At 56.5% G+C, this 27980-nt stretch overlaps 3 protein-coding genes across 6 annotated transcripts in view; 2 read left to right on the forward strand and 1 right to left on the reverse strand.

The window, feature by feature from the left end:
* NAA60 (N-alpha-acetyltransferase 60, NatF catalytic subunit) overlaps positions 1-9878 on the forward strand; it is a 33755-nt gene extending 23877 nt beyond the window's left edge. For 3 of the 4 annotated variants that reach the window (XM_062180433.1, XM_062180430.1, XM_062180431.1), the window contains exons 2-7: positions 720-835; positions 3885-4014; positions 5538-5634; positions 6165-6399; positions 7244-7588; positions 8635-9878. In XM_062180433.1, coding sequence (XP_062036417.1) covers positions 726-835; positions 3885-4014; positions 5538-5634; positions 6165-6399; positions 7244-7400 — 729 coding nt within the window. In that variant the 5' untranslated portion in view covers positions 720-725 and the 3' untranslated portion in view covers positions 7401-7588; positions 8635-9878. The remainder of the gene's footprint in view (positions 1-719; positions 836-3884; positions 4015-5537; positions 5635-6164; positions 6400-7243; positions 7589-8634) is intronic. The other variant, XM_062180434.1, reaches the window with a different exon arrangement.
* A 2373-nt stretch (positions 9879-12251) lies between these two features.
* On the reverse strand, positions 12252-13775 carry C21H16orf90 (chromosome 21 C16orf90 homolog). Its single transcript, XM_062180945.1, has 3 exons — positions 13730-13775; positions 12965-13318; positions 12252-12409 (listed from the first exon to the last, which is right to left on the reverse strand). The coding sequence occupies exons 1-3, from the start codon at positions 13773-13775 to the stop codon at positions 12252-12254; spliced, it is 558 nt and encodes a 185-aa protein (XP_062036929.1).
* Positions 13776-18005: 4230 nt separating this feature from the next.
* The window catches only part of CLUAP1 (clusterin associated protein 1), a 47286-nt gene continuing 37311 nt past the window's right edge, over positions 18006-27980 (forward strand). Inside the window, exons 1-4 of the mRNA XM_062180036.1 lie at positions 18006-18090; positions 20006-20117; positions 22559-22643; positions 24678-24857. Coding sequence (XP_062036020.1) covers positions 18069-18090; positions 20006-20117; positions 22559-22643; positions 24678-24857 — 399 coding nt within the window. The 5' untranslated portion in view covers positions 18006-18068. The remainder of the gene's footprint in view (positions 18091-20005; positions 20118-22558; positions 22644-24677; positions 24858-27980) is intronic.

Genomic DNA, 27980 nt, shown 5'->3' on the forward strand with positions numbered 1-27980 from the left:
CAGCGGGAGGTGGAAGTCTGGGCCTGACAGCCGGGGAACAGTGCCCAGCAGGTCTGCGGTGGGCAGGCTCAGTGAGCCCTGGGCAGCTGAGGGGTGCCGCCCCGGGCCTTGCACCTGCTCCCCGGCAGCTTTGGCTAGTTCCTGCTTGACGTCAGTTCTATCAGTGGACCCCAACTGGTGACTTCTGCTTCTGTTATTACTTCCACCTTAAAAAAAAGAACTTCTCACTGAGCTACACATTCTCTCCCTCCTTCCAAAACAAAGGAGGCTGCTCAGCAACAGCCCAGAGGGTGGGGAGTGGCAAAGCCCCCATCTGCTTTTGGCGGCCATGGAGTCCAGGATTGGGACATTGTAGTGGCCTGGGGCCGTTGGGCTTTCTCCAGCAAAGGACCTGCTGTCATGAGACTTGAGACCTGCCAGAGAGAAGCTGGGACAGCTGTGGGGCGGTCAAGGGAGAGAGGAGAGAAACAGATCAGGCAGGCTTCCCTGGGCTGGGCCTAGCCGTGAGGGGAGCCTGGGTCCTCACCCAGCCCTTCCTGAGCACCCGCAAAGCAAGAGCGACCTTGAGCCCTGGAATCGGGGGGTGCTGTGAGGGGAGCAAGCCACGTCGTACCTACGGAGACACCCATGACGGTGCTCCCCTCTCCAGCCTGCACCCCTCGCCACCCGGGTCAGTGTAAGGAGGGGCTGCGAGGTGATGCTGCCTGTTCTCTTGGCAGGTGTGAATGACAGAGGTGGTGCCATCCAGCGCCCTCAGCGAGGTCAGCCTGCGCCTCCTCTGCCACGATGACATAGACACCGTGAAGCACCTGTGCGGCGACTGGTTCCCCATCGAGTAAGTGGGGCAGCACCTGCACCCCCAGCTGCAGGTTGCATGGGTGGCGGCAGAACGTGGGGTCTGCAGATGCTGGATTTGGAAGAGGGCCTCATGACCCTTGGGGCCACATGGCCACTCTACAGAGGAAAGATGGGCCTGGAGGGGCCAGGTAGGCCAGAGCTGCCCCCTGGAGTGTGGACACCAGGCCCCTGCACCTGTCTGCTCTGGGGCTCTTCCCACGACCCCTGTTGCTCATGTGAAGGGCTCCCCACAAGGCTCTGGGGAGACCGGAGTCAGGGTGAGGAGTTGGTTAGATTCCTGATGTTAGGGTACATGCATGCAAAACTGCAGTGTTACTTAGGAGAAGATCTCTGGAAGAGTCAGCCTTGTTGGCAGGGAGAGGTCCTTACCAGGCATTAAGTGAGAGCAAGGTACACACACAGTCACATTCTGGAGCCCCCCCCCCCCCCTTTTTAAGATTTTATTTATCCACTGGAAAGAGTTATGAAGAGGCGGAGGCGGGGGGGGGGGCGGGTCTTCCACTTGCTGGTTCATTCCCTAAATGGCCGCAACAGCCAGAGCTGGGCCTATCTGGAGCCAGGAGGTTTCCCACGGGGGTACAGAGGCCCAAGCACTTGGGCCATCTTCCACTGCTTTCCCAGGCCATAGCAGAGAGCTGGATCAGAAGTGGAGCAGCTGGGACTCAGACTGGTGCCCACGTGGGATGCTGGTACTACAGGCAGCATCTTCAGCCGCTCCACCACAGCGTCACCGCCCCCCCCCCCCCCAAGCCCTTCATATGTAGGGTAAAAGTTTCCAAGAGTCTGCTTTAGATGAGGAGGGGGTGGACTTTTTTGCCACCCATACAGGCCACAGAAACACCCCTAAAACTAAAGATGGGTGGACGAGAAAAGCTTCATACATTTATTTGATCATAGTTTTATGTGACATGGGCAGCTTCAGATCAGAATTAAAGATCCAGAGTGGAATAGTCTTTCCTATTGTTTTTCGAGATTTATCTGTATATGTATGTATATTTGTGTGTGAGAGAGAGAAAAAGAGAAAGAGACGGGGAGAGCGAGCTAGCAAGCTTCTGTCCACTGGTTCACTCTCCAGATGGCCACAACCAGGGCTGGGCCAGGCTGAATCTAGAGGCCTGGAACTCAATCTGCATGTCTCCCATGGGTGAAGGGACCCAAGCACTTGGGCCATCACCCCCTGCTGTCCCAAGCACATTAACAGGAGCTGGATTGGAAGTGGAACAGCCAGAAGTTGAACCAGCACTCTGATATAGACTGCCAGCATCTCAGGCCTAACCCACTGCCCCACAGTGCGCCCCAGAGCATCCAGTTTTATGTGTAGGTTCCGAGAAGTATGGACAGCTGCACAGGACTGAAGATAGGAAGTTGTGATTGAATGGGCCCCGCTTGGGGGCACCCAGCAAGCACTGTTCAGACTCGTCTGGGCCTCCCTGTGCAGCCTCTCTGCACAGTGTTCTATCTTCCCAGGAGTGAGGCAGGACCCATTCTGAAGTGGGGAGGGGGAGGGAAGTCCTATGACGTAACAGTCAAACAAGGTAGACCAGAGAGCTTTCAGGGATGCCTGTTGGCACAGCAGTTAAGACGGCACTTGGGACTCCCACGTCCCGTAGGCTGAGTGCCCGGGTTTGAGTCCCGGCTAAGACGGCACTTGGGACTCCCACGTCCCGTAGGCTGAGTGCCCGGGTTTGAGTCCCGGCTAAGACGGCACTTGGGACTCCCACGTCCCGTAGGCTGAGTGCCCGGGTTTGAGTCCCGGCTAAGACGGCACTTGGGACTCCCACGTCCCGTAGGCTGAGTGCCCGGGTTTGAGTCCCGGCTAAGACGGCACTTGGGACTCCCACGTCCCGTAGGCTGAGTTCCCGGGTTTGAGTCCTGGCTCCACTCCTGATTGCAGCTTCCTGTTGATGTGCTCCCTGGGAGGCAGCAGGTGACGGCCCAAGTGCTGGGGTCTCTGGGAAACCTGGATGGAGTTTCTGGCTCCTGGCTTCAGCCTGGCATAGCACTGGCTTTTGTGTGTTGTGTACACACATACACACACACACACATAGCTTTCATCTGCTGGTTCATTCTCCCAGTGGTGATAACAGCTGGGCCCGAGGCGTCAGGCTCCCTGGAAGGAGGAGTAACTGACGACTTGGAGTGGCGAGATGGGAGTGCCATGTCCCGGCTGCAAGGCCAGCTGGGCACTCAGTCAGAGCAGGGCCGGGGAGGCCCTCAGAGGCCGTTCAGCCCTACAGGGTGAGATTGCCCTGGGGTCAGCGGCTTTGGCAGGGCTGAGCAAAGCGGCTCTGTGCTGCGGCCCCACTCCAGCTCTTGATCAGAAGAAAGGCATCCAGGCCAACCTGTTTGGTCTCTTCCAAGGTTCAGAGACAAAACCCACACCTGTAAAACCGAGTGCCTGTGTTTTCCTGCCCTCATCTCCCGGGGAGGGCTGGGACCAGATCTGCTGTAATGACTGGCCCTCTGCTCTTCTCCTTGGAGAGGGCTTGGCCTTTTTCTGGTGGACAGCCCCCAGAAGCCCAGCCACACTTTACCCTTGAGGCCAGACTCCCCCACCCCCATCCGGGGGAGATCCTAAACTTGGATGCCACTTAGCCGTGGACTTGGCTCTTCCTCACGTGGCTCCTCTCGTTTTCAGTGCCAAAAAGTCATCCATAGACTTCTTAGAGGCAGCCTCCCGGGTATGCAGGTCCTGGGAGCTCAAGTCGCCCAGCTGAGGAGCAGGCCTCCCTGGCTCCCTCTGAGAGCTGCTACAGAGACAGTTTCATGGGCGGCTTTCCCTCTTGTGTCTCATGTCTGGTCAGTCATTTTTCCCATCAGAAATTCCCAGTCCTGTCTGGGCAGATGGCTCCTTGAAGAACCGGGATAGTTAAATAGAGGGGCTAAGTGATGGGTACTCTCCCCCCAGCCTCGGAGCAGAGGGCACCAGTGGCTGGGGTCCCCTGTGCTTCCAGAGCCCCCAGTGTGGTGGCAGTTGGTCTTGACTTGACCTGGGGCAGGTCCACTGACCACGTCCTCTTCCTCAGGTACCCAGACTCATGGTATCGTGACATCACGTCCAACAAGAAGTTCTTCTCCCTCGCTGCCACCTACAGAGGCGCCATCGTGGGAATGATAGTCGCTGAAATTAAAAGCAGAACCAAAATACACAAAGAGGTAGGTCTGTGCAGTAGTGACCTGGCTGTCACTGGGCGGTGGACGCGGGCTCCAGAGACTGCCTGCGCTGTGACCCTAGGAATCTGGCCTAGGGAGAGGGACCCATCCCCAGCTGGCTTCTTTGACAGATACGCTCTTACTGTCCTCCAAGTGGCAAGGTCCAGGCCTCACAACTTGTTTTGTCAGAGGTGAGCCCGCGGGGCAGTCGGCAGGTGACACACAAACGTCCAGCTTGTGTTGGTGGCGAGGTTGTAGCAACTGATGGAAATGGTAGCTTTCAGTCAGAAGTTAGTGAAAAGAAAGGGATAGTTTCTTTGTGTGCAGCTTCCTGTAAGGTCTGAGAACTCCGCAGGGCGGGTGGGCACCCTGCCCCCATCGCCACCTACAGAGTCCAGCTGGGAAGTGCGAGGCTGTGACGCTGGTCAGGATAGGTCTCGGCCACTGAGTGGTGTTCACCGCGGGGAGGGGGATACAGCCCGCCAGCAGCTGCTCGAGGTTCTGTCTGAAGGTTCCAGAAGCGGCCTCTCCCCTTCTGAAGGACCCAGCCCCACTAACATCCACCCGTTTGCCACCATTATGCCCTGGCACAGTTGGTTTCTTTTAAGAGGAATTTTCCTATCCCAGCTTCCTCCGGGGCTTTGACCTTCCGCTGCTGGCTGGTAAGGTGGTGGCCCTCTGACCACGCCTCCCTCAGGGACAGTCCCGGAGCTCCCGCGGGTGCTGGCCGGATCTCCATGCTCCCCCTGCACGGCTGCTGTGCTGGCTTTCTCTGCTGTAGACACGGCGACCCTTACTGTCTGCTCCCTCGCTCGCGGGAGAGGCCTCGCTGAGAGGCCTCGCAAAGCTTTCAGTGCAGGTTAAACAGCGCCGGCCAGGGCTTTGATCACTGGGACACGGGCATGGGCTGGCCCCACCCCTGGGCCGCGGGCGCCACATGGCACACAACACACAGGAGCAGAAAGGCCGAGTCTCAGCCGGGCTTTTCTGGGGGAGGAGAGTCATGGGCACCACACACCCTCGCTGTCCTCCGGCAGCGTGTGCGCGTCAGACACTTGGGGCTGGCTTCATGACCTTTCCCCACCAAAGTTCTGCTTCTGGATCCGAGAAACAGGTGGGGTGGCGTGTCACAGCATGGTGCAGCCTGCCGCTCTGCCCGACATAGCGGCGGAGAGGGGCGGACAGCTGCCCGGAGCCCTCCTGAGGACCGCCTGGACAGCCTGTGGTTCTTGAACGAAACCTCCCAGCTCTGTACTCGGCCAGCTGTCTGGCCTCTCAGAGGATCAGCTCACCCATTAAATGCCCCGTGCCTAGTGTAACTCTTGTGTTAGCAGCTTTTTATCAGGGGACCCAAACCCTCTGACCCTCTGGGGAGGTGGGCTGACTCCATCAGCCTTTGTTCTGCCCCTCCATCCTCACGTCCCACAGGAACCGGGCCGGGGAGGGAGTCAGTGAGCGCACTGCGTGGCTGTGCGCTGCCGTGAGCCTGGGGCCGCGTGTTCACCTCTGCCTCTTGCTGTCTTTAGGATGGGGATATTCTAGCCTCCAGCTTCTCCGTGGACACCCAGGTGGCGTACATCCTCAGCCTGGGCGTGGTGAAAGAGTTCAGAAAGCATGGCATTGGTAAGGGCGGCCCGGCGCACCCTGGCTCCTCGTGTCCCTCGGCCCCGTCCGCCTCAGAGCTCTGCTGTCTCCCCACCCCTGCGGCCGTCACCCGTGTTCTTTCCCCACGTGGCCAGGCCCTTGTGCCACAGCCTGCTCCCCAGGCCTGACCCAGACCAGCTCCTCCTCCTCTTCAGAGCAGCCCCTCCCGCCACCCCTGCACCACACACAGCCGTGTCTGGTCCTGACTGAGGGTGAAAACGCACAGAAGTGAAGACCCTGTGTTCACTCTCCTCAGTCCACACTGCTTGTCCTCAGAGCCCTGCCACACAGCCGGGCAGCACAGGTTCACCCTTGTGTGGGAAAGCTCAGTGAGCCTCCGTGGCTTCGCCCGTGCCTGCTGCTCATGGGCCCCGCTGGCCGGGAGGCGTCTGGGGCTTTGCCCGCAGGTGGCTGTGGGAGGATGGGCTCTGTCCGCTGCACGTCCTTACCTGCGTCACGTTGCCTTTCTGACCGCCCTGTGTGCGTAACCTTCGCCTGGTCTCCCCAAGGGTCCCTTCTACTTGAAAGCTTAAAGGACCACATATCGACCACTGCCCAGGACCACTGCAAAGCCATCTACCTGCACGTGCTCACCACCAACAACACAGCCATCAGCTTCTATGAGAACAGAGACTTCAAGCAGCACCACTACCTGCCCTACTACTACTCCATCCGCGGCGTCCTCAAGGACGGCTTCACCTACGTGCTCTACATCAATGGCGGCCACCCGCCCTGGACAATCTTATATCCTTCCTGCTGGGGCCCAGGGTCCGTGGCTTCCTAGCCATGTAGCTGGCAGAGCCGGTGAAGCGCACGGATGCGTTTTGCCCAGCCCAGCTCGAGCTGTGAGCAGACCTGGGTGTGTGATGAGGCTGCCCGGAGTAGAAAACGGGTGCGCCGCCATCCACCGTTCTCAGACCTGAACCTGGCTTGGGAAATGGATTTCAACCCTCTTGCCCAAGGTGTACCACCTGTCTTCCCCACACGGGGGTTGAAGCCTTCTGCCCTCATGGAGCCTGTGTGCTAGCAGGGAAGAAAGCAAGGGAGGAGAAAGAATGGTTTTGTTACTTAGAACACTTGGGGTCACAGTATCCTTATGGAGGTGCAGGGCCCAGAGGTGTGTCCTGCACCCTGCCGCCTCCTCCACTGGTCTGACAGGGAGGAGGAAGGAAAGTGCCGTGTGTGTGTCCATGTTCAAATGAATGAGTCTAGGATTTGTCCGCTTCGAAGGAAAATAATCTGGAGGGACCCAGGACCGCATTGCCTCCTGGCTTGGATGAACGTGGGCCCCTGCAGACCCCTCCTTGGTGGGGGTTGGGGCAGCGTCGCTCCTCTGTTCTGCCAGACCCCTGCCCCACTCGCTGTCTGAGTCCCTCTGGTCCCGGCCCCACCTCGCCACTCTGGACAGCAGAGGCCTCTCTGAGCTTTCCAGTGCCATACAGGAGCTCAGCAGGTTCTTGTCCCCGGCCCCCCAGCATGGCGTGCTGTGGGCCCGTAGTTCATAGGTCGCGGGCAAGCCCGAAGGCCAGTGCTCCTGGGCAGGCAGGGGTGGTGGGGGCGAGTTCGCATCTTCCTTGACGGAGCCCACAGACTACATCCAGCACCTGGGCTCAGCGCTGGCCAACCTGAGCCCCTGCTCCATCCCGCACAGGATCTACCGCCAGGCCCACAGCCTGCTCTGCAGCTTCTTGCCATGGTCAGGCATCTCCAGCAAGGGTGGCATCGAGTACAGCCGCACCATGTGATGCCCACTGGGCAGCCTCCACCAGTTCCCACCCCGTGGCGCCCCGGCAAGCCCGCCTTCCTGTCCATCTGACCTCTGCTGTCCTCTGCAAGGAGCTGGCGACCCCCTGCCGGGCCCGTCGGCCTGCTCCAGCTGCAGGCCCGGTGCTATGCGGGCTCAGAGCAGAGAGCGTGCCCAGCCTCCTCACAGGTAGGCCACAGCACATAGTAGGGCACAGAGCGTGTGGTCCCTCCAGCGGAAGCTGAAGGCCCAGCAGGCCCTGCCTGGAGTTCTGAGCACTCCCAGAAACCGCACCAAGGAAGGCCGGTGACGGGGGCCTCTGCAGCCCTGCAGAGCTTCGCTTCCTAAAAGCCTTTCTTTCATTTTTTTTTTTTTTTTTGGGGGGGGGGAGGGGAGGTAGAGCTAAAGATTTATTTATTTGAAAGGCAAAGAGAGAGAGAGAGAGATCTTCCATGTGCTGGTTCACTCCCCAAATGGCCACAACAACCAGGGCTGGGCCAGGCCGAAGCCAGGAGCCTGGATCTACATCCAGGTTTTCCACATGGACGCAAGGGGCCCAAGCACTTGGGCCATCTTCCACTGCCTTCCCAGGCATTAGCAGGAGCTGAATTGGAAGTGGAGCAGCTGGCCCTGGAAGTGGTCCCCGTGTGGGATGCCAGCGTCACAGGTGGCAGCTTAACCCCTGTGCTGCAACACCAGCCCCAAGGCTCTCTGCTTTTTAAATAACGTAATCACATGGTTCAAAAAATTAAAACCAAGCCCCCTGCCCCTCACACCCTGGTTGCTCAGCTTCTCCTGTGTCCCAGATGTGCTCACGGGAAATCTACAGAGACCTCAGCTCTAGCAGTACCACCACCCACTGCTCAGATCAGCCCCTGTAGATGAGGGTTCTGTGCCGCAGGGAGCCTGCCTCTCCCCGGCCTTAGGGAACACCAATGCTGGGAGAGGCGGGGGAGCCCAGGGCCCACCCTCGTGCACCCACGTGGCCCAGTGCAGGCTGGTGACGGCACAGCAGGCCCTGTGGCTACCTGGGCTGCATCTGTGTGTAGAACCACCAGTGCCTTTATTTGTGCCGGGGCAAAGGGAACCTGGAAGCCACTGATGAAAACTGAACCTGCAGATGGGCTCCTACCCCCAGGAGTGCCAGGGACCCGGCAGCAACCCGTGGGCCTCACAGTGGGGTGGGGCAGTCTCCATGGGGCCTTCATCTTACCTCACTTTTCTCTCTCTCACAGGCTCCCCAGCTCTCCTGGCTTCTGGAAGTTTCTGCCTCTGCCCGGTGCCCTGGTCCTGCTTCCACACTCATGCACCCTCCCACCAGGTGGCTGGCCAGGGTGGCTGCACTCACTGGGAAGGGCGTACTGCCCGGGCCTCTCCTCCCCTGCCACCTGTTCCGTCAGCCCTTTCCTACAAGCTGAAGGGGACTTTGTGCTGCGAGGGAGCAGCACAAGTGTTACAGTCATATTTGTCCATAAAGGCGCAGGAGCCTCAGAACAAAGCGGAGGTGAAGGGAGTCCAGGCCCCCAGCCCCCAGCCCTCCCCAAGACGCCTGGAGCAACGGCCAGGGTGGGGAGGCTCTTCCTGCAAGCACAGAGCTCTGGAGTTTAGCTCCCTGCTGTCCCCAAGACACCAGCCGGCCCGCTGGATCCTGGGCTGCTCCGCACACCTGGCCTGCTGCTGGGAGCTGGGCTCAAGACAGGTCTGTTCCTCTCCTTCGTGCTTCCATGAGCCGCAGCTCCAAGGCCTGGCCAGTGCAGATGGGAGACTGCACTCAGTGGTCTGGTCTAGCCAGGGCCAGAGGGCAGGAGTGAGTCACATGCCTGTGGCCCCTCAGCCTCTGAGGGCAGAGGCCGCGTCAGCTCTGAACTGGGTGTGTGGTATGCAGACATCACACACATCTCGCATCCCTTCCGCCCTGCATCCCCTGAGAGCCATGTGCTGCCTGACCTGCCCACCAGAGCGGCCGGGAACCAGGGAGGCAGGTCCGCCCAGTGTTGCTGTAGTATCACAAGCCCTGTGGCAGAGGGTCCCAGCCCCGCTGCACCGCTGGCCTGTGAGAGAGGGAAGCCAACCCAGGCAGGTGGGACCACAGTGCCCTGAGTGCTTCCCTCCCTCAGAATGTCCCACCCCAGCCTTACAGCAGGGGGAAGGGTCCTCAACATGCTGGCAGCCCCTCCTGGGCAGCGTCCTGCTGAGTGGTCCAGCCTTGGCTGCTGCTGGCCGTGTGCTGCCGCCATGGTGTCCTCTCTACTCAGAATCAACGGTGATCATGTGATTATTTCTGCCCCATCGGGTGAGGGAAGAGTCTTCCAGAAGGTTCTGCCTTGGACATTCAGAATCCAGCTCAGATGCCTTGCCCGCCCTCCCCCACCCTGCCCCCTTAATCACTGCATTGTCCAGCTCTGTGCTGAGCGGATGGTAGTGTTTGAACACCAATGAATAAATAGACTGTGAGTGGGCGCATCCGGTTGGCAGGCTGCCTGCGGGCCTTGCCCGAGGGTTTGCCTCCCCGGGCTGGGGCTGAGAGTCCGTCTGGGGACTGCGTGCTGCTGTCAGAAGGATGGCTTCCAGCTAAGGGACCGACTGCACACTGGTATGTGCTCCTCCTCACCGACGGGTCCTCAGCAGCTGCCCCTGGTGGCTCCATTTCCCCAAGCTCAGCTTTGAGCTTGGCCGTGGACCAGGTGGGTGGCTCTGCAGGCTCCCTGAAGCTTCTGTTCTGGCTTAAAGAAGCCTCCCAGGGTGGTGCAACCTCGTGGTCGGGGGCCCTGGGTCGGCACGCCCACGAGGGGCCTGTGCAGGTGCCAGCCTGCTGGGCCAGTGCCTCCATCCCCCTCACACAGCACACAGGGGTCTCCTGCCGAGCACTGGGCCTGGCACGCTTGTCTGCAGGCCCCACGAGGGGTCTTGGTGTCTGACACAACCTGCCACCAGGCTGCTGGTAGAGGCCTTGGTCTGCTCCCCACACCAGGCCCGGCCCATTGCCAGCACACCATGGGGACTTTTCTGTGGCTTTGTCCCTCGTGGAGGAGTGCGGGAGGTGGGGTTGGGCTCGAGTGTGACTGCAGCCGATGTCTCTCCCAGGGAAAGGCGCCGGGCTGGGACCCAGCCCCCAGCCCCCAGCCCCAGCAGCAGCAGCAGCTCATGGTTGTGCAGTCGGGACAGGCGTTTGTGGGGAAAGCTCATCTGCACACGGCAGCAGCTGCATGGGGGCTGGGGTGGCTCCAGGAGCTGGAGGGCTGCTGAGGGCCATGGGTGACCACGCTCCCTGCCCGTGGACTCCCTGTGCTGCCAGCTCCGGGTAGGTGACTCCTCACATGGCTGCTGGCCCCCGGAGCTCAGCCTGCAAGCAGCCAGGCCTCACTGCCAATATCAGTCAAGCGAGACCCCGTGTCACACCCCGTTCAAGAGGAAGGAATTAAGCAAGGGCCAGAATATGGGGCTGTGTGACTCCATGGGTCACCAAAAGCCATGGCATGGCCATCTGTGCCAAGGTGAGGGGTTTGGGTTTGTCCCAAACTGCTGGCTGCTGGCAGTGTCCGTCATGTGCATCCCCCTGGGCAGCAGAGCCACCCTGTCCTCAGCAACGCTGGGGCCGGTGGCCTTGTGACCTCTGGAAGCCTCGCTGACGTCTGCTGAACAGTGGGCTGTCGGGTGTGCTTGGCTGTTAGGGGAGAGGGCGGAGGCAGCCGCTGCCCATGACCCCCTGGGGTTGTGGAGAGACACCGCCCAGCCCTGGCTGCTCCTGAGCTGATCAGACGCTCACTCTGCTCCACCTCTTGGGGGCTGCTGCCGCCACCCAGCCACATCCACACAGAACAACCCAGGGACCTAGGAAATGCCCCACCGTGGGACCAGGCTAGAGGGGAGGGGAGGGGCTGAAGGCAGGAGTCCTGCTGTCCTGACGCCTGCACGTGCATCCGACAGGGGCCCAAGGTAGGGGCAGTGCTGAGCCCTCGCCTGACCGAGGCTGCCCCGATGCTCCCACTCTCCCCACAGGACAAGATCAGTGGTACTGGGCAGCGGTTCTCAGAGCGAGTGGCCCCCGGGGTCTTTGAGCCACGTCTGGAGGCAGGTTGTCAGGCCGGGAGGAGGGCACCCAGCACCAGCGGAGACACAGTCCCAGATGTCAGCAGACCCTGGCACAGAGGAAGGCCCCACCTGGGTGCCCGGATTCCAGTCCAGTGTGGAGGTGGGGAGTGGGGCCACCAGGGTAGGTCTTTGCCTGTCCTACTAGGAGGGATGGGGTAGCTGGGAGCCCGTGTCCTTGCCTGAAACACTACTTGTGCATTTGGGCCTGTGAAATGCTGCCACCCTATAGGGCCAGGAAGCGTCCAAGAAGCCCTCCTGGACGCCTCGGGTACTCCATCAGCCCACTGTGTTTGGCTCTGACTGGTGCGCCACCTCACAGCGACGGGCGGGAGCGCTGCAGAGCCGTCCCTGGGGCGACAGTGGCCTGTTCCCACCTGAGTCGGCCTGGTGAGAGACAAGAAGGTGCAGGCCTTGCTTTTATTGACGTTAGACCTGAGGGCCCCCCACCTCTTGGGAACCTGGTGCTCCGCTCGGCCCGGCCTCCCGGGTGCCAGTGGCTGACGTGAGGCTGAGGCTGTGAGGGCACGGCTGTGCTTGCGTTTCTTCCGTCCCTCCCACAGGACCTCCTCCCTCCCTCCCCCCGGCCTTTCCCCGGGGCTGGCCCAGGTCTGGTGCCACGGGGCAGCTGCCAAGGTGGCTCGGTGGGGAGGGCTACTGTGGGGAGGGGCTCCGCCCCCCATTCTTTGGACCCGCCTCTCTGGCCACCGCCAGCACTGCCATCCTTTGCCCTGCTGTCCACAGCCCTGGCACTCGAGGGTCCCTACTGCCTCTCCAGGGCCCCAGAGCGGGTTCTCTTGCACAAGGGACAAATGGTCTCCTCCAAGGCCCCCCAGGACCTCTTGGGCCTGAGCCCCAAGCCCTCAGGGGCCCCAGGCTGGGAGGGCGTGTCCTGGGTCTGGTCTGAGCTGGAACTGGAAGCTGAGGGAGGAGGAGAGAGAGGGGTCACTAAGAGGCTTGGAGGAGAAACAGCCTGCCCTGGGGTCCCCAGAACCCAGCAGCCTTCCAAAGGGCAAAGGAGGCAGCCTTGCCTGGAGAGGACCCCGGGGAGGAGGAGAGGGGAGTGAGTGGTCCCTCCCGCCAACCTGAACCAAGCCTCATTTTACACACAGAGACCCAGCAAGGAAGACAGCTGTCCTCAGAGGCAGCGCTGAGACAGGCGCCTCCCCTTCGCCTCACACCCCCTCGCCACACCCCAGCTGTGCGCCACCAGCGCCCAGACCTCAGGGACGCGCAGCTTTCTGACCTGCCAGCAGTGAGCACAGGGCTGGCGCCAGGTGCATCAAGACCCGGAGCCCTCAGCGTGCGACATCACTGTAGGGGTCTGCTGGCCCCTAGGTCCCTTCCTCTCCACTGCTGGACCTCTCCCCCTCCCCACAGGCGGCTTGAGAATGCAAAAGGTCCATCTGAGTCCCCAGCCCAGCCCTTCCCACGGGTCTTGCCCTCTGTCCCCAGGGCCGCCTCAACAGAGCTCACCTGAGTTTCCCAGGCTGTCCCCGGGCACTTGGGCTTCCAGAAGGGCTGAGCAACGGCTGTTACCTGGGCCCAGAGGCCCCTGTGGCAGAACCAGGGGCCAGGCAGAGCCCTCAGCCTGTGGCAGGCAGCCGCCGGTCATGAGCTGGCCCAGCCAATGGCTTTTACATTGGCCAGCAGGCTGCATGTGGCCTGGCAGGTAGAGAGCCAGGCCCCGGAGGTGGCGCAGCCGGAAGTTCTTGGGCTTGCTGCCCTGGGCAACGGGGCACTGCTGCTGCTGGTTCCCCAGCCCCCCCTCGTAGATGTTGAGCGGCGTGTCGAGGTGGCTGAGGTGTCCTTGGGCCCGGCCCACTGCATCTGCAGAGGGGAGAGGGGCACCAGGTTGTGGCTGGCCAGCCCAGCAGCCAGGAGGAGAGAACTTAGCAGTGTGCCTCTGGGACGAGCCCATAGTTGTCTCTGCACCCAGCCTGCCGAGCCTCAGCTTACCTGCCTTGTGAGATGGGCTCAGCCCCCTGCCCCCACCCAATGTGTTACTCTCCCCCCCCCCCAGCCGACAGGGGAGATCCAATAAACCTGGGGCCTTCTCAGTGACCCCTTTGTGGCCCCAACCGTAGAATGAGTACTCTGATCACAGGTCACTGCGTAGTGGGTCCAGTGTTAAGTGACCAGCCCAGGGTCACCTGGCCCAGCACGCCTGTCCCCAGAGCCACCCAACAGCCGACTATCCCTCGCCTGGCACTCCCCCCACCCCCACCCAGAGCTCAGCACCTTCTCTGATGCGCAGCTCAGAGAACGCACAGACCAAGGCTTCCATGGAGGGCCAGTGCGGTGGGGGAGGAGCTGTCAGGCCGCGTGTGTGGCACAGCCCTGCTCTCTCCTTGCCTAGCGGGTGGGTCTGCAGGTCTCCCGTGGTGACTGGCTCTTATGATGTCACAGGAAGACAGCCTTCCTGAAGCCACTGGTTTGGGGAGGGTGTCTAGGGGAGGGCCAGGACATGGACCAGAACCACAGAGGAAGTCCCTGGTTCCCCTGACTTGGCGCAGTCCACGCCAGACTGCCTGCATAGAGAGGCACACTTGGAGTGACCTCTCTGGCCTCAGCGGTGGGGGAACAGTGAGGGTTTGAAGTGCAGTCCTGCCAGGACCTGACATGCAGAAAAAGCTGATTCTGGGTGACAGGGCAAGTCACTTGCCTCCCTGTCCAGCGAGTCCCCTGGTAGTGTGTGGATCAGGGTGTGGAGGAACGGGAACCCTCACTCCTGGTGCGGGGTGTAAATGGGCACATCCAGTTTGGAAAACAGCTTGGTAGTTTTTACAGAATTTAAATATTCAGTTTTCCTGATTCACAGATGACATAATCTTGATCGTAAAGGAAAGCACGTTCAAAAACGCCAACCTACTAGAGCAAATGAAATCGAGCAAAGTCTCAAGATCAGTGCCCATCAATTATATTTCTGTGCACAAAGAACAAGTAATATAGGAAGACATTTAACCAAACAGGTGAGAGAATCAACGTAGAATACAACTGCTGAGAGAACCTGAAGAAAAATAAATGGGGAAAAAAGTCTGTGTTCGTGTTTGAAGACAATATTGTGAAGATGGCAGTACCCCCAAAGTGGTCAGTGCAGTCCTTATCAAAATCACAATGGCCTGTGGGTAGTGCATTAGGGTTCTCCAGAGAAACAGTCAGTAGGGTGTTCATAGATATATGAAGCTTTTTAAAAATTATTTATTTATTTAAAAGAGTTACACAGAGAGGAGAGGCAGAGAGAGAGAGGTCTTCCATCCGCTGGTTCACTCCCCAATTGGCCACAATGACCAGAGTTGCACTGATCTGAAGCCAGGAGCTTTTTCAGGGTCTTCCACACAGGTGCAGGGGCCAAGGACTTGGGCCATCTTCTACTGCTTTCCCAGGCCACAGCAGAGAGCTGGATTGGAAGATGAGCAGCCGAGACTAGAACCGGTGCCCATAAGGGTTTAAGATTTATTTATTTGAAAGGAGGAGTTACAGAGAGGCGGAGACAGAGGCACTTCTGGGGCGTGAACCAGCAGATGGAAGAGCCCCCACTCCCCGTGCCTCTGCCTCTCTGTAACTCTGCCTTTCAAATAAATAAAATAAATCCTAAAAAAAAAAAAAAAAGTGCAAGGCACTATAGAAAAGAGTTAAACATACAATTCCATACAACCCAGCAAGTCCACTCCTAGATGCACACGTAAGAACTGAAAAGATATTCAAGCACTTTGACAACACACAGCAGCACTATTCGCAATAGCCAAACGTTGGAAACAACCCAAGTGTTCATCAACAGATGAATGGAGAAACAAGTTGGTGGAATGTTACTTGGCTGAAAAGAGAATATCACAATAAAAAGGAATACAGTACTGACATGTGCTGTTACGGAGGCATCTCGAAAACGTTCTAGTAAGTGAAAGAACCGAACATGGAAGTGCACATGTTTTGATTCCGTTTCTGTGAGATATCCGTACAGAAGCAGAAGATGCCCGCCAGGGACCAGAAGGGAGTGGGGTCGGGAATTGACTGCTGACCTACTAGGAGATTTCCTTTATGGATGGTCAGGATGGTTTGAAATTAGATAGAGGTGATTGCTAAGCAGCGTTTTAAGCTAATGCTACTAAAATGAACACTTAATAGGGAAGTTTATGCTACATGTATTTAACCACACAAGAAAAGTAACTGATAAGAAACCAAAAAAAACTGTCCAAGTCATCAAGAATAAAGAACATTTGAGAAACTGCCACAGTCTAGAGGAACCTAGGGAAATGTGACAACTAAATGTCATGTCCAGAATAGCATCCTAGAATAGAAAGGGCCCTAGGTTATTTTTTCTTTAAATATTTATTTATTTTACTCGAAAGAGTTACACAGAGAAAGAGAGGCAGAGAGAGAGAAGTCTTCCATCTGCTGGTTCACTCCCCAATTGGCCGCAATGGCTGGAGCTGTGCCGATCTGAAGCCAGGAGCCAGGAGCTTCTTCCAGGTCTCCTGCATGGGTGCAGGGGCCCAAGGACTTGGACCATCCTCTGCTTTCCCAGGCCATAGCAGAGAGGTGGATAGGAAGTGGAGCAGCCAGGACTCAAACAGGCGCCCATATGGGATGCCAGCACTGCAGGCAGCGGTTTTACCTGTTACGCCACAGCACCAGCCCCCGGCCTTAGGTTATAAAAGCAAGGAGGGGCCTGTGCTTTGGCCTGGTGGGTTAGGCCTCTGCCTGCCATGCCAGCATCGCATATGGGCACTGGTTTGAGTCCCTGCTGCTCCACTTTTGATGCAGCACCCTGCTAATATGTGGAAAGCAGCAGAAAATTGCCCAAGTCCTTAGATTCCTGCCACCCACACATGGGAGACATGCATTAAATTCTGGGCTCTTGACCCAGCCCTGGCTGTTTATGGACATTTGGGAAGTGACCCAGCAGATGGAAGACCTCTGTTGGTCTACCTGTCTTTTTCTCTCTCCATCTCTACCTTTCAAATTAAATAAATAAATAAATATTAAAAATCAAGGGAGGAGGCTTATCTTTTAGTTTTCTTAAATATATATAGTGTCGTTAAATAAAACTTGTGGGAGTTAACAGATCAGACCAAACAGAATGGAGTCCTACATGCTAGGTGCCTCATAACCCCAGTGAACTTGGAAATGGCCAAGTTTCCCCCCAACAGGAAATTCACAAAAATCAATCAAAACCGTCAACCGAGTCAACCCGAGCTAGCATGATAAGGAAATCCTCTGTGCCTTAACCTACACAAGGAAGGTAACCTGAAATAACCTGATGTTAACCAGCCCGAATTTTCACTGCTGTTTCCTTGCTCCTGCTAAGCTACCTTACAGAAACCCAACTGTTCTGCCATGTCCGTTGGAGCACTTTTTTCATAGCAAGGATGATGCCGCGATCACAAATCCTAGTAAGTGACAATCCTATCATTAAGCTCGATTTGTTGAAAAAAAAATTTTTTTAAGATGTACTTATTAATCTGGATATCAGAGTGCCTGAAGGAAGCAAGGAACTCCCCACATGGCTACAACAGCCAGGGTTGGGCCAGGCTGAAACCAGGAGCCAGGAATTCCATCCTGGTCTCCCACTTGGGTGCCAGGTGCCTAAGCATTTCAGCCATCATCCGCTGCCTGTCCAGGCAGGAAACCGCACCAGGAATGGAGCAGCCAGGACTTCAATGGGCACCCCCAACGGAAGATACCGCCTAGGCACAACCGTGGCTCTTGAACTTTCGTTTCTAAGTTGAGGAGCATACGTTTTCTATTATCGACGAAGCCCAATCTATTCTGAATTTGTTTAGGGAAAATGCTTTGGTATATTATATACTCCTAGAACAGCTTGCTTAATCCCAGGCTTCCTTCTAGAAAATGTACAGTTTCAGGGTCCACATTTAGGCCTGCGGCACTTTAATTCTGTATACAGGGCCAGGCTGAGAAGGGGTCATGTGGGTTCCACAGCTCCTCGTGGAAGGTTATTCCCGCGCCACCACAGGGCTTCAGTCGCCCTTCCTCCCCGTCCACTCTTCCGCGCTCCTGTCAATTCCAGGTACGGCTTCCGGTTAGGCACACTGTGAGGACCGACCCGCGTGCTGGCCCGATCTCCCGCCGTCGGCGCGCGCAGCCTCGAGCCGATTTCCGGCTTGTCGTGAAGGCCGAGCGGCTGCGCGTGCGCGGTCGGGACGCGCCGCCGTCGCTCGTGAACACAGCGTCCCCGTTCGACGGTTCCGGAGGCGGGGCGCGAGGCCAAGCCTTCGACACATGACGTAGAGACAAAGTACTGTGCACAGCACCCAAGAAGGGCACGCGGCCCGGGGAGCTGTAGGACACTGTGAAGTGAGAAGCAGTCTGTGAAGCGCCTGTGAGGCGCGCCAGCCGGGGCCATGTGTCCGTGTCGCCCTCGGCGTCCTCGCAGCGCCCCCTACGGGCCCTCTGTGCGCCTGCGCCCGCAGCCGCGTTTCGGCTCGCGCCTTGTTTGGCCCCGGCCGCGCGCCGTCCCGGGCTCCGTGCGTTGCCATGGAGACCGGCGAGGCCCGTGGCTGTGGGCGCCGGGAGCGAGCGGCGGCGGCGGCGACCTGAGGCGCCGGGGGACGGGGCCAGCATGTCTTTCCGCGACCTCCGCAGTAAGGCGGCGCCTCGCCCCGGGCCCCGCGCGTCCTGCTGAGGCTGGGGGGCCGCTCTGCCCGCCGGGTGCACCTGGGGCCCGGCCCGTCAGAGATGTCGTGGGAAGCGCAGTTTTCAAAGAGGCGTCTGCCGGGGCGCAAAAGCGTTTTGGGGAAATGCGCGCGGTTTGTCCCACGAGCTTTCTGCAGACCCCGGCCCGCGCCCAGCTCTGCCTGTGGCGGTGGCGAGTTCTCGGGCCGCGCGTGGCTGCTGCCGAAGTTGCCGGGAGGACGCAGGGGCTGTTTGGGGCGGGGGTAGGCAAGCGAGGAGAGCGGAGAGGGCGTTGGGGAGTGGTCGTGTTGGGTTTTAGGGCCTGGCGTGGAGGCCCCGAGCCCCGCCGGCCAGGGGCGCTGGCGGGTGGTGCCCTGCCGGTCACGTTGCGGCTGGTCACCGGCGGTGGTATTTTAGTTTTTTAATTTTCCCTTCAGCGGGGAGGTGGGCGATCTCCCTGCTCGGAGAGGTCAGTGTGAGCTCAGCTAGGCCTGGGAGGAAGCGGAGGCGAAGGCGGGGACCGTGCGAGCCGCGCTGCCCCGCGGTGTGCGCTGTTCCTCCGCGGGCTCCCCCTGCGCGGGGGCCCCGACGGGCCTCTCTCTGAGGTCAGCTCCCAGCGGACAGCGTGGGTCACGTGGAGGACGGTGCTCCCCTGAGGTTTTGTCACCGAGCAGTGCCGCCAGCCCGGTGTTTGGAGGTTCGCACAACGCCGAGATCACGTAACGGCGTCCGCCTTGTGAAGCAAGGTCGCGCCTCCTGTTAGGAATTCTGTTAGGAATTCCTCTTTTTCTGCAATGTCCGGGAGGCGCGCGTCCGCCCGCCGTGGCCACACTCACAGCCTCTGAGGTTGGCCGTTCTCGGTGACGACCTGGTACCAGATGGCCGTCTCCTCCCACGTAGCCTTGTGAGAGGTCCCGCTCTGCTAGGGGGTGTCCATTTGACCTTAAGTGAAGGCCATGCGACCTTGTGATGCATGGTAAGGGTCTTGCTCAGACATTACTACAGCAGTTAGCATGCGGTGACTGCTGTGTGGTGGGAGGCAGCGTTCAGGCAGCCCCCGAGTGTGGGGGAGGCTGCCGCTGTTTGCAGTTGCTCGATGCACATTGCCCCCCTAAAAGGAGTCCCCTGCTGCTTTGCTCTTTGCCTGCTCTGACCTTTTCTTCCGTGGTCTGAAAGCTGACCTAACTTCCGGTGCCCTGGTGGGTTATGTGAATTTTGAACATCGTCTTCACGGAGAGAAGGGAGAGACAGTCCCTAGTGAGGCAGCTCCCTGAAGCTCAATTTCGGCACACGTGGGAACTCAAAAATGTTTGTTGTGTTAGTTTCCAAGTCCTGCTTTCTTAAAGCACTGCAGCTTTTAATGAGGGGACTCCAGCTGACACTGTCAGTGCTCATATTACTGCTTCTGAATCTGTTTTGTAATAAACCAAATATTGCTGTATAGATCCCATACCATCTTAATATTTCTCTGAAAGCAAGGTAACTAATCTTTAAAATTTGTGTATTAAGGTCCCTATATATGTTAGCTAAAAAAAACAAGTGAACTTTAATTTTCCCTTCCCAAACATCCACTTATAGCATGTTAAAATAATTTATAAGGCCAGGCATTTCTTGGTTTGAGTGGTAGGAGAAAGATAGCAAAGAGAAATTCACAGCTAATCCGTAAACCTCGTTTTCCCACGTCATCCTCACTTCGCTCATTGAACTTAAAGATGTTCCTTAAGTAGAAGACTGGCTATTTTAAGTGTTACCTCCTTTTTTATTGTAAGCGTTGGTAAACAGGCCCTAAAGCTCTCAGTAGACGGGAGGAGGAGAGAAAGCAGGAGTAGTATGAGTAGTTGTGGTTTGATGGGAAGCTGGCTGATTTGTCTTTCCTTTGGGCAGATTTCACAGAGATGATGAGAGCGCTGGGATATCCACGGCATATTTCTATGGAAAATTTCCGCACCCCCAATTTTGGCCTTGTGTCCGAAGTGCTTCTCTGGCTCGTGAAAAGGTTTGAACTGCAGCTTTTCTGGTTTCTAAGATGGAATGCTAGCTTTTATTTTTTGGAAACCTACAGATAAGTCGTTGTGATGCCAAAGAACGAGTTAAAAAATATTTCAGTTTGGCCGGCGCCGCGGCTCACTAGGCTAATCCTCCGCCTTGCGGCGCCGGCACACCGGGTTCTAGTCCTGGTCGAGGCACCGGATTCTGTCCCGGTTGCCCCTCTTCCAGACCAGCTCTCTGCTGTGGTCAGGGAGTGCAGTGGAGGATGGCCCAAGTGCTTGGTCCCTGCACCCCATGGGAGACCAGGAGAAGCACCTGGCTCCTGGCTTCGGATCAACGAGGTGCGCTGGCCGCAGCACGCCAGCTGCGGCAGCCATTGGAGGGTGAACCAACGGCAAAAGGAAGACCTTTCTCTCTGTCTCTCTCTCTCACTGTCCACTCTGCCTGTCAAAAAAATAAATAAATAAATAAAATATTTCAGTTTGACAGACTCAGTTGTGACGTAGAAGTCCTATGTATTGGGGCAGGCATGGAGCCATCAAGATGTCTGCGTCCCACGTCAGAGTGCCAGGGTTTCCCTCAGCTCCTGCCCCTGACCGCAGCTCTCTGCAGATGCACGCTCTGGGAGACGGCAGTGCTGGCTCACGTAGATGGGTTCCTGCCACCAGCATGTCACCAGCATGGCAGTCTGGGCGGGAGTTCCCTGCTGCTGGCCAAGGTGGACTTCGGGGAAGTGAAGCAGCAGATGGGGCACACTGTCTGCTTTTTCTCTGTGGCTGTCTCTTTCTCACTGCCTCTCAAATACATAAATAAACATGTTTTTTTAAACTTGGCTAAGTTAAAAGTATGCCACAAGGGGTGTTTGGCACAGTGGTTAAGTGGCCACTTGAGATAACCGTATCCCGTACTGGAGTGCCTGGTTCAGGTCCCAGCGCCTCCACTTCTCACTCATGTGCTTCCCTGAGGAGCAGATGATGGACAGCTGCCTGGGTCCCTGCCACCCAGGTGGGAGACCCAGACTGGGCTCTGGGCTCCTGGCTGTTCTGGGTATCTGGGGAGTGACCCAGTAGATGAAGCTCGCTCGCTCGCTCGTTCTCTCTCAGATGAAGAAAAAGCAAGAGTTTGCAAAAATTATGCTGTGGGAGAGTGGGATGAACCAGGCAGTGGTGAAGAGAAAATTCTCAGCCAAGTGCTGGTGCAGACCTCTCTTGGCCCTAATACCGAGTGCCTGAGACCTTCCTGCACGCTCTGATGAGTGCCCTGCATTATATATAATTTAAATTTCTCTGTGTGTGATAAACCTCACAGACTTCCTGGTTGGCAGTTTTCCTGTTAAGGACCCGACAGGAAATACTTTACATGTTGCTTCACATAAAATTCAGATGGTGCAGTATGTCTGGCACATACTCTCCTTTGTTCTTATAGTGTAGAAACCATCCTTGTCTTGCCAGCTGGACAGAACCACGTTGAGGGCTGAGGTCTGCTAACCCTCATGAATTATCAGTAATTAGAAGAAGTAGCTTCAACTCTGCAGCTTCTCAAAGCTGACTATTTAGACCTTACATTTCACAAAACTGTACGGTCTGAGACAGGTTTACTTTTGTAAGCTTAGCCCCACATTTGATTTTTGAAATCCATTAAACCTGTTCTTTTTAGATTTTATATATTTGAGAGTCAGAGTTACAGAGAAAGAGCCACAGAGAGAGAAGTCTTCCATCTGCTGGTTCACTCCCCAAATGGCTGCAATGGCCACAGTTGGACCAATCTGAAGCCAGGAGCCAGCAGCTTCTTCTGTGTCCCCACATGGGTGGAGGGACCCAAACATTTGGGCCATTTTCTGCCTTCCCAAGGCATAGCAGAGAGCTGGATAGGAAGTGGAGCAGCTGAGCTCAAACTAGCACCCATATGGGATGCTGACGCCGCAGGCAGAAGCTTAACCAACTACACCCCAGCGCCAGCCCCTAAACCTGTTCTTAGGTAGGGCTTTGCCCCTGTGGTTTTCTGTGTTGCTTTTTTTTTTTTTTTTTTTTTTTTTTTTTGACAGAGTGGACAGTGAGAGAGACAGAGAGAAAGGTCTTCCTTCGCCGTTGGTGATCCGAAGCCAGGAGCCAGGTGCTTCTCCTGGTCTCCCATGGGGTGCAGGGCCCAAGCACTTGGGCCATCCTCCACTGCACTCCCTGGCCATAGCAGAGAGCTGGCCTGGAAGAGGGGCAACCGGGACAGAATCCGGCGCCCCAACCAGGACTAGAACCCAGTGTGCCGGCGCCGCAGGCGGAGGATTAGCCTATTGAGCCGCAGCGCCAGCCCCGTGTTGCTCTTAAGGTTTTCTGAGTCTTACCTTAGCTGGGACTTGGAAAGCCTCTTGTGGGAGCTCGTCGTCCTCTGGGTGCCGTCTCTCTCTGTAGCACGCTTCTGCTGGACTCACTGTGTGTGTTCTCTCTCTGACAGGTATGAACCTCAGACTGACATCCCTTCTGACATAGACACTGAACAGGACCGCGTTTTCTTCATTAAGGCAATAGCCCAGTTCATGGTTAGTTGATAGTTTTTTGTTTCCAAAGATTTATTTTATTTATTTGAAAGGCAGAGTGACAGAGAGGGAGAGACAGAAACAGAGAACTTCAACACTGTGGTTCATTCCCCAGCTGTCCACAGCTATTGCAGCCATTGTGGGGAGTGAACCAGCAGATGGAAGATCTATCTCTTCCCTCCCTCTCTGTCACTCTGCCTTTCAAATAATTTTAAAAAAATAATTTTTGGCCGGCGCCGCGGCTCACTTGGCTAATCCTCTGCCTGTTGTGCCGGTACCCCAGGTTTTGGTCCCGATTGGGGCACCAGATTCTGTCCCGGTTGCTCCTCTTCCAGTCCAGCTCTCTGCTGTGGCCCGAGAGTGCAGTGGAGGATGGCCCAAGTGCTTAGGTCCTGCACCTGCATGGGAGACCAGGAGGAAGCACCTGGCTCCTGGCTTTAGGTCAGTGTAGCTCCAGCCATGGCAGCCACTGGAGGGTGAACCAATGGCAAAGGAAGACCTTTCTCTCTGTCTCTCTCTCTCTCACTGTCTAACTCTGCCTGTCAAAAAAAAAATTTTTTTTTTTAAAAAGCATGAATAAAAACTTCCTGTACGCTCTGCCTTCAGCCCAGCTGCCTTCCTTACAACCACTATGCTGTTCACATGTCTCCTGAAGTCCCTCTGTCCATGCATGGTTTCCATGCTGTGCATCCACATGACATTTCAGAGTGCACCCTCAGATGCGTGGATCGCAAACGTTTTTGCACCAAAATAAACTTACCTTTAATGCTACTTTCCACAAACTATTTGAAATACCCTCATGTAAGCAAATTAGAATATATTAGTTTTTTCTTTTCTGCTGTACAAACAATAGCATAGCATATATCACTGGTCAGCATTTTACTTTTTTCACCTAATAGTGTGTTTTTGGAGAACTTGCCAAATACATACAGAATTTCCTCATTTTCACTTAGCACCTGAGTGATGCTGGCATGCATGGATGCTGTAATTTATGTAGGTAGACATTTAAGTTGTACCCAGCTTTTGTTCTTAGAGTTTGTTTTTTTTTTAAAAAAACTTCTGCTTTTTGAAAGAATGCTGTAACACATAATCTGTGTATACTCTGTCACTTGTGTGCATGTAACCACAGAACAGGTTCACAGGATTAGCATTGCCAGGTCAAAGATATGTGCATTTGTAATTTTCCTGTCTTTACCAAATAGTTCTTCATCAAGATTACACCAGTTCACACATCTGCTTACAAGGTGCGAGTCGCTTGAATTACCTTTTTATTTTTAAAAAATATTTATTTATTTATTTGAAAGGCAGAGAGAGGAGACACAGATCGTCCATCTGCTGGTTCGCTCCTCAAAATGGCTGCAACGGCCAGGGAGCCAGGAGCCAGGAGCTTCATCCAGCCAGGAGCTTCATCCAGGTCTTGCATGTGGGTGCAGGGGCCCAAATACTTGGGCTGTCTACTGCTGCTTTCCTAGGCACATTAGCAGGGGCTGGATTCTAAGTAGAGCAACTAGGACTGGAACCAGCACCCATATGGGATGCTGGCATTGAAGGCAGCAGCTTAACCTGTTATGCCACAGCGCCGGCCCCTTGAATTACTTTTTATTCCATTAGATTATATCCTAATTGTTGGCAGAGACCTTTTCTTTTAGAATTTTTTATCTTCTTTGAAAGGCAGAGATATAGGGAGAGAAAAAGAGATATCTTCTATTCGATGGTTCACTCCCCAGTGATAGATGTAGCTGGGCCAGATGAAAACCAGGAACCAGGAGCTTCTTCTGGGTCTCCCACATGGGTACAGCGGCCCAAGTACTCGGGCCATCTTTTGCTGCTTTCCCAGGAGCATTAGCAGGGAGCTGGATTGGAAACTGGATTGAACCGGCTCCCATGTGGGATGCTGGCACTACAGGTAGAGGCTTACCCTGCTACACCACAGCGCTAGCCCCGTCCGGAACAGACATTTTCAAATTACCTACATGGGTTTGCTTTAGACATTACATGGAGGGGACCTTAGACTTTTTCTTTTTTGTCTAAAAACAGGCTACTAAGGCTCACATAAAACTCAACACAAAGAAGCTTTACCAGGCCGACGGGTATGCAGTGAAGGAGTTGCTGAAGGTTACGTCCGTGCTTTATGACGCTATGAAGACGAAAGGGGTGGAGGGCTCTAAGCCAGGGGAGGAAGACGTCAGCAAGTTCAAGTTCGATCTTGCCTCCAAGGTGAGGGCGACGGAAGGCTTGCGTGGACGGACAGAAGAGTCCTTCCTCCGCCTCTTCCTCAGAGCACCACCACTTCCTGTTGTTGAGGGCCGTTTGCCAGCTAGAGCTCGTCAGTGTTTGTATAAAAGCGCGGCCGCAGGGGATGAGTGCGATTGTTGAAGGCCTGGTGTTTCCAGCTAGGCCGTGGACAGAGGGGACTGGGCCCTGTGTCCCCAGTGCTCTGCCGGGGCGGCAGACTGAGCAGTAGTGCTGAGTGTGAGTGCACGAGGTCCGGCAGCGTCAGAGCTGTGGAGAGCGGCGAGGCAGTGCCCGAGCGCGCGGCGGGGCTGGGGACCCAGTGGCGTTCAGCAGAGATCTGAGGGGAAGCAGTGGGCCGTGCAGGCCTGTGGGGCTGAGAAGTCTGTGGTGAGAATTGCTCTGTGGTTCTGAGAAAGAGCAAGGGAGCTGTGTGATGAGGGCCAGAAGGGAAGGCCGTGGCAGGCCCTCGGCACCAGGAAAGCCGTGGACTTACTCTGAAGAGAGACGTACGTGCCTGGAATCCCTACTGAAAGCCTCACTGCGGCCGCCTGGTTTGCTGTCAGACCATGGGAGGAGGCCGTTTAGGAAGCAGCAGATGCCAGGGACTCTGGGCAGAGAGGGCGTGGGCAGGCAGAGGGCAGGAGCTGTCTGGTGTGGAGGCGCAGAGGCCACGGGCAAAGTGAAGGCTCCATCGCTGGGCACCTGCCGTGATGGTGAGAGTCGGGTGAGTGTGTGCAGACACAGAGGCCTGTCTGTCGAAGGAGCTGTTAGCCAGAGGCCACAGCAGTTGTTGTTTTTTTAACTTTTATTATTTATTTATTTGAAAGGCGAGTTACAGAGAGGAAGAGGCAGAGAGAGAGAGAGAGATCTTCCATCCACTGGTTCACTCCCCAGATGGCCACGACCGCTGGTGTTGTGCCTATCTGAAGCCAGGAGCTGCTTTTGGGTCTCCCACGTGGGTGCAGGGGCCCAAGCATTTGAGAGAGCTGGATGGGAAGTGGAGCAGCTGGGACTTGAACTGGCACCCAGATGGGATGTTGGCACTGCAGGTGGCAGCTTTACCTGCTACGCCACAGCCCTGGTCCCTGTAGTAGTTTTTGTCCTGTGAGGTGCGGGGAAGCACTGGGAACGGAAAAGCCCTGGCTGTAGATCAGGAAGGGGTCTTCAAGGCTGCCCCGCCCATATGGAGACCTCAGTGCATAGCTCAGGTCTAAGGTACCTTGCCAGGAGTACATCCGCTGGTTCATTCCCCAAGTGGCCGTAGCAGTGGAGCTAGGCCATTCCAAAGCCAGGGGCCAGGAGCTTCTTCTGGGTCTCCCACATGGGTGCAGGGGCCCAAGCATTTGGGCCGTCTCCCACTGCTTTCCCAGGCCATAAGCAGGGAGCCAGATGGGAAGTGGAGCAGCTGGTACCTGAACAGGCACCCGTATGGGATGCCAGAGCCATAGGTGGTGGCTTAGCCTGCTACGTCACAGTGCCAGCCCTGGAACCTGAGTTCTTGACATGGCTCTCGTCGGAGGCTGTGGTACCCTAGCTGGGCCCATGTTGTGTGGAGATGGCAGCTTCCCCCATAAGGGATGACGGGTAAATCTTGTAATCACCTGATGTTGGGCGTGAGCGTCGGGCTGCTCACTGGAGAGAATTAGCCATACGCAGGAGTGGGGGACACCCAGCCCTTACGAGGCCTGTGAAGCCATTTGATCTGGCCCTGCCAAGGCAAGAGCAGCAGGACTCGTACTTCAGTAAATCTATAGCCGGCTAATTTCTACTTGATAATTTAAAAATGATTTTAGATTTATTTATTAAAGATTTATTTATTTTACTTGAAAGTCAGAGTTACATAGAGAAGGAGAGGCAGAGAGAGAGAGAGATAGAGAGAGAGAGAGAGAGAGAATCTTCCGTCCTATGGTTCACTCCTCAGATGGCCATAACGGCCGGAGCTATGCCGATCCAAAGCCAGGAGCCAGGAGCTTCTTCCGGGTCTCCCACGTGAGTTCAGGGGTCCAAGAACTTGGGCCATCTTCTACTGTTTTCCCAGGCCACAGCAGAGAGTTGGATTGGAAGTGGAGCAGCCGGGACTCGAACCAGCGCCTATAGGGGATGCCGGCACTGCAGGTAGTGGCTTCAGCCGCTACACCACAGAGCCAGCCCTCGATTTATTTATTTATTTGGAAGTTGGAGTTACACAGAGAGAGAAGGAGAGGCAGAGAGAGAGAGAGAGAGAGAGAGAGAGAGATCTTCTATCCACTGATTCACTCCCCAGATGGCTGCAATGGCTGGACCTGCACTGATCCAAAGCCAGGAGCCAGGAGCTTCTTCCGGGTCTCCCATGTGTGTGCAGGGGCCCAAGGACTTGGCCCATCTTCTGCTTCTTTCCCAGGCCATAGCAGAGAGCTGGATTGGAAGTGGAGTAGCCGGACTTGAACCGGCGCCCATATGGGATGCCGGTGCTTCAGGCCAGGGTGTTAACCCGCTGTGCCACAGCAAGCCCCTGTAATTGATAATTTTGTATGGCTCACGAGTGATGTTATGGATGTCCAGACAGGCCTCGGCAGGAAGAACGTGTTCCCTGTCTCTGGGCTAGAGGTCAGGACGTCTGCAGGCAGATCAGGGCATGGGTGGGGCTCCGTACACGAGGGGCCTCAGGGAGCCCCTGAAGCGGCTCCGCAGCACTCTGTGGGTGTGTTCCGTCTGAGCCGTGCTGGACGGAGCTGCTGCCTGCTGTGGCTGCACCACCAAGGAACTGAGCGCTGACGTCTGTAGCGTTTTAGCTCTAAATGTGGACGTGGCCAGGAGTGGCTGCTGGGTACTGTGGTGGCTGCGGCTCTCAGGTTTGCAGTATGAGCCCCTGAGAGGAGAAGGTTGTTGACTGAAATAGGAGTCAGGCCTGGGCGGGGTGCACTGTGATGCTGGGTGGCAGTGGGGAGGCGGAGCAGAGGCTGGGTCCTGGGGCAGAGCCCGGGTGAGCTGGTGTGTGGGAGGCATCAGCGCCTCGATGGGGAAGCCGTGAGGTGGAGGAGTGTGACGGAGCTGTGACCTGCTCCACTGTTGAGAGGAGCTGCAGAGGCGAGGGGAGAAGCCAGGGCTAGGGAGCGTCTTGGGCTG

Source organism: Lepus europaeus, chromosome 21 (assembly GCF_033115175.1).
Source record: "Lepus europaeus isolate LE1 chromosome 21, mLepTim1.pri, whole genome shotgun sequence".
NCBI lineage: Eukaryota > Metazoa > Chordata > Mammalia > Lagomorpha > Leporidae > Lepus > Lepus europaeus.

Bases quoted from the DNA above. Each gene is read 5' to 3' on its own strand.
- C21H16orf90 (XM_062180945.1), bottom strand. From the start codon at position 13,775: ATGGAAGCCTTGGTCTGTGCGTTCTCTGAGCTGCGCATCAGAGAAG. The intron at 13,319-13,729 runs GTGCTGAGCTCT...TCCCCTCTGCAG, and splicing joins TGAGCTGCGCATCAGAGAAG to ATGCAGTGGGCCGGGCCCAA. The intron at 12,410-12,964 runs GTGAGCTCTGTT...CTCCTCCCTCAG, and splicing joins GGACAGCCTGGGAAACTCAG to CTTCCAGTTCCAGCTCAGAC.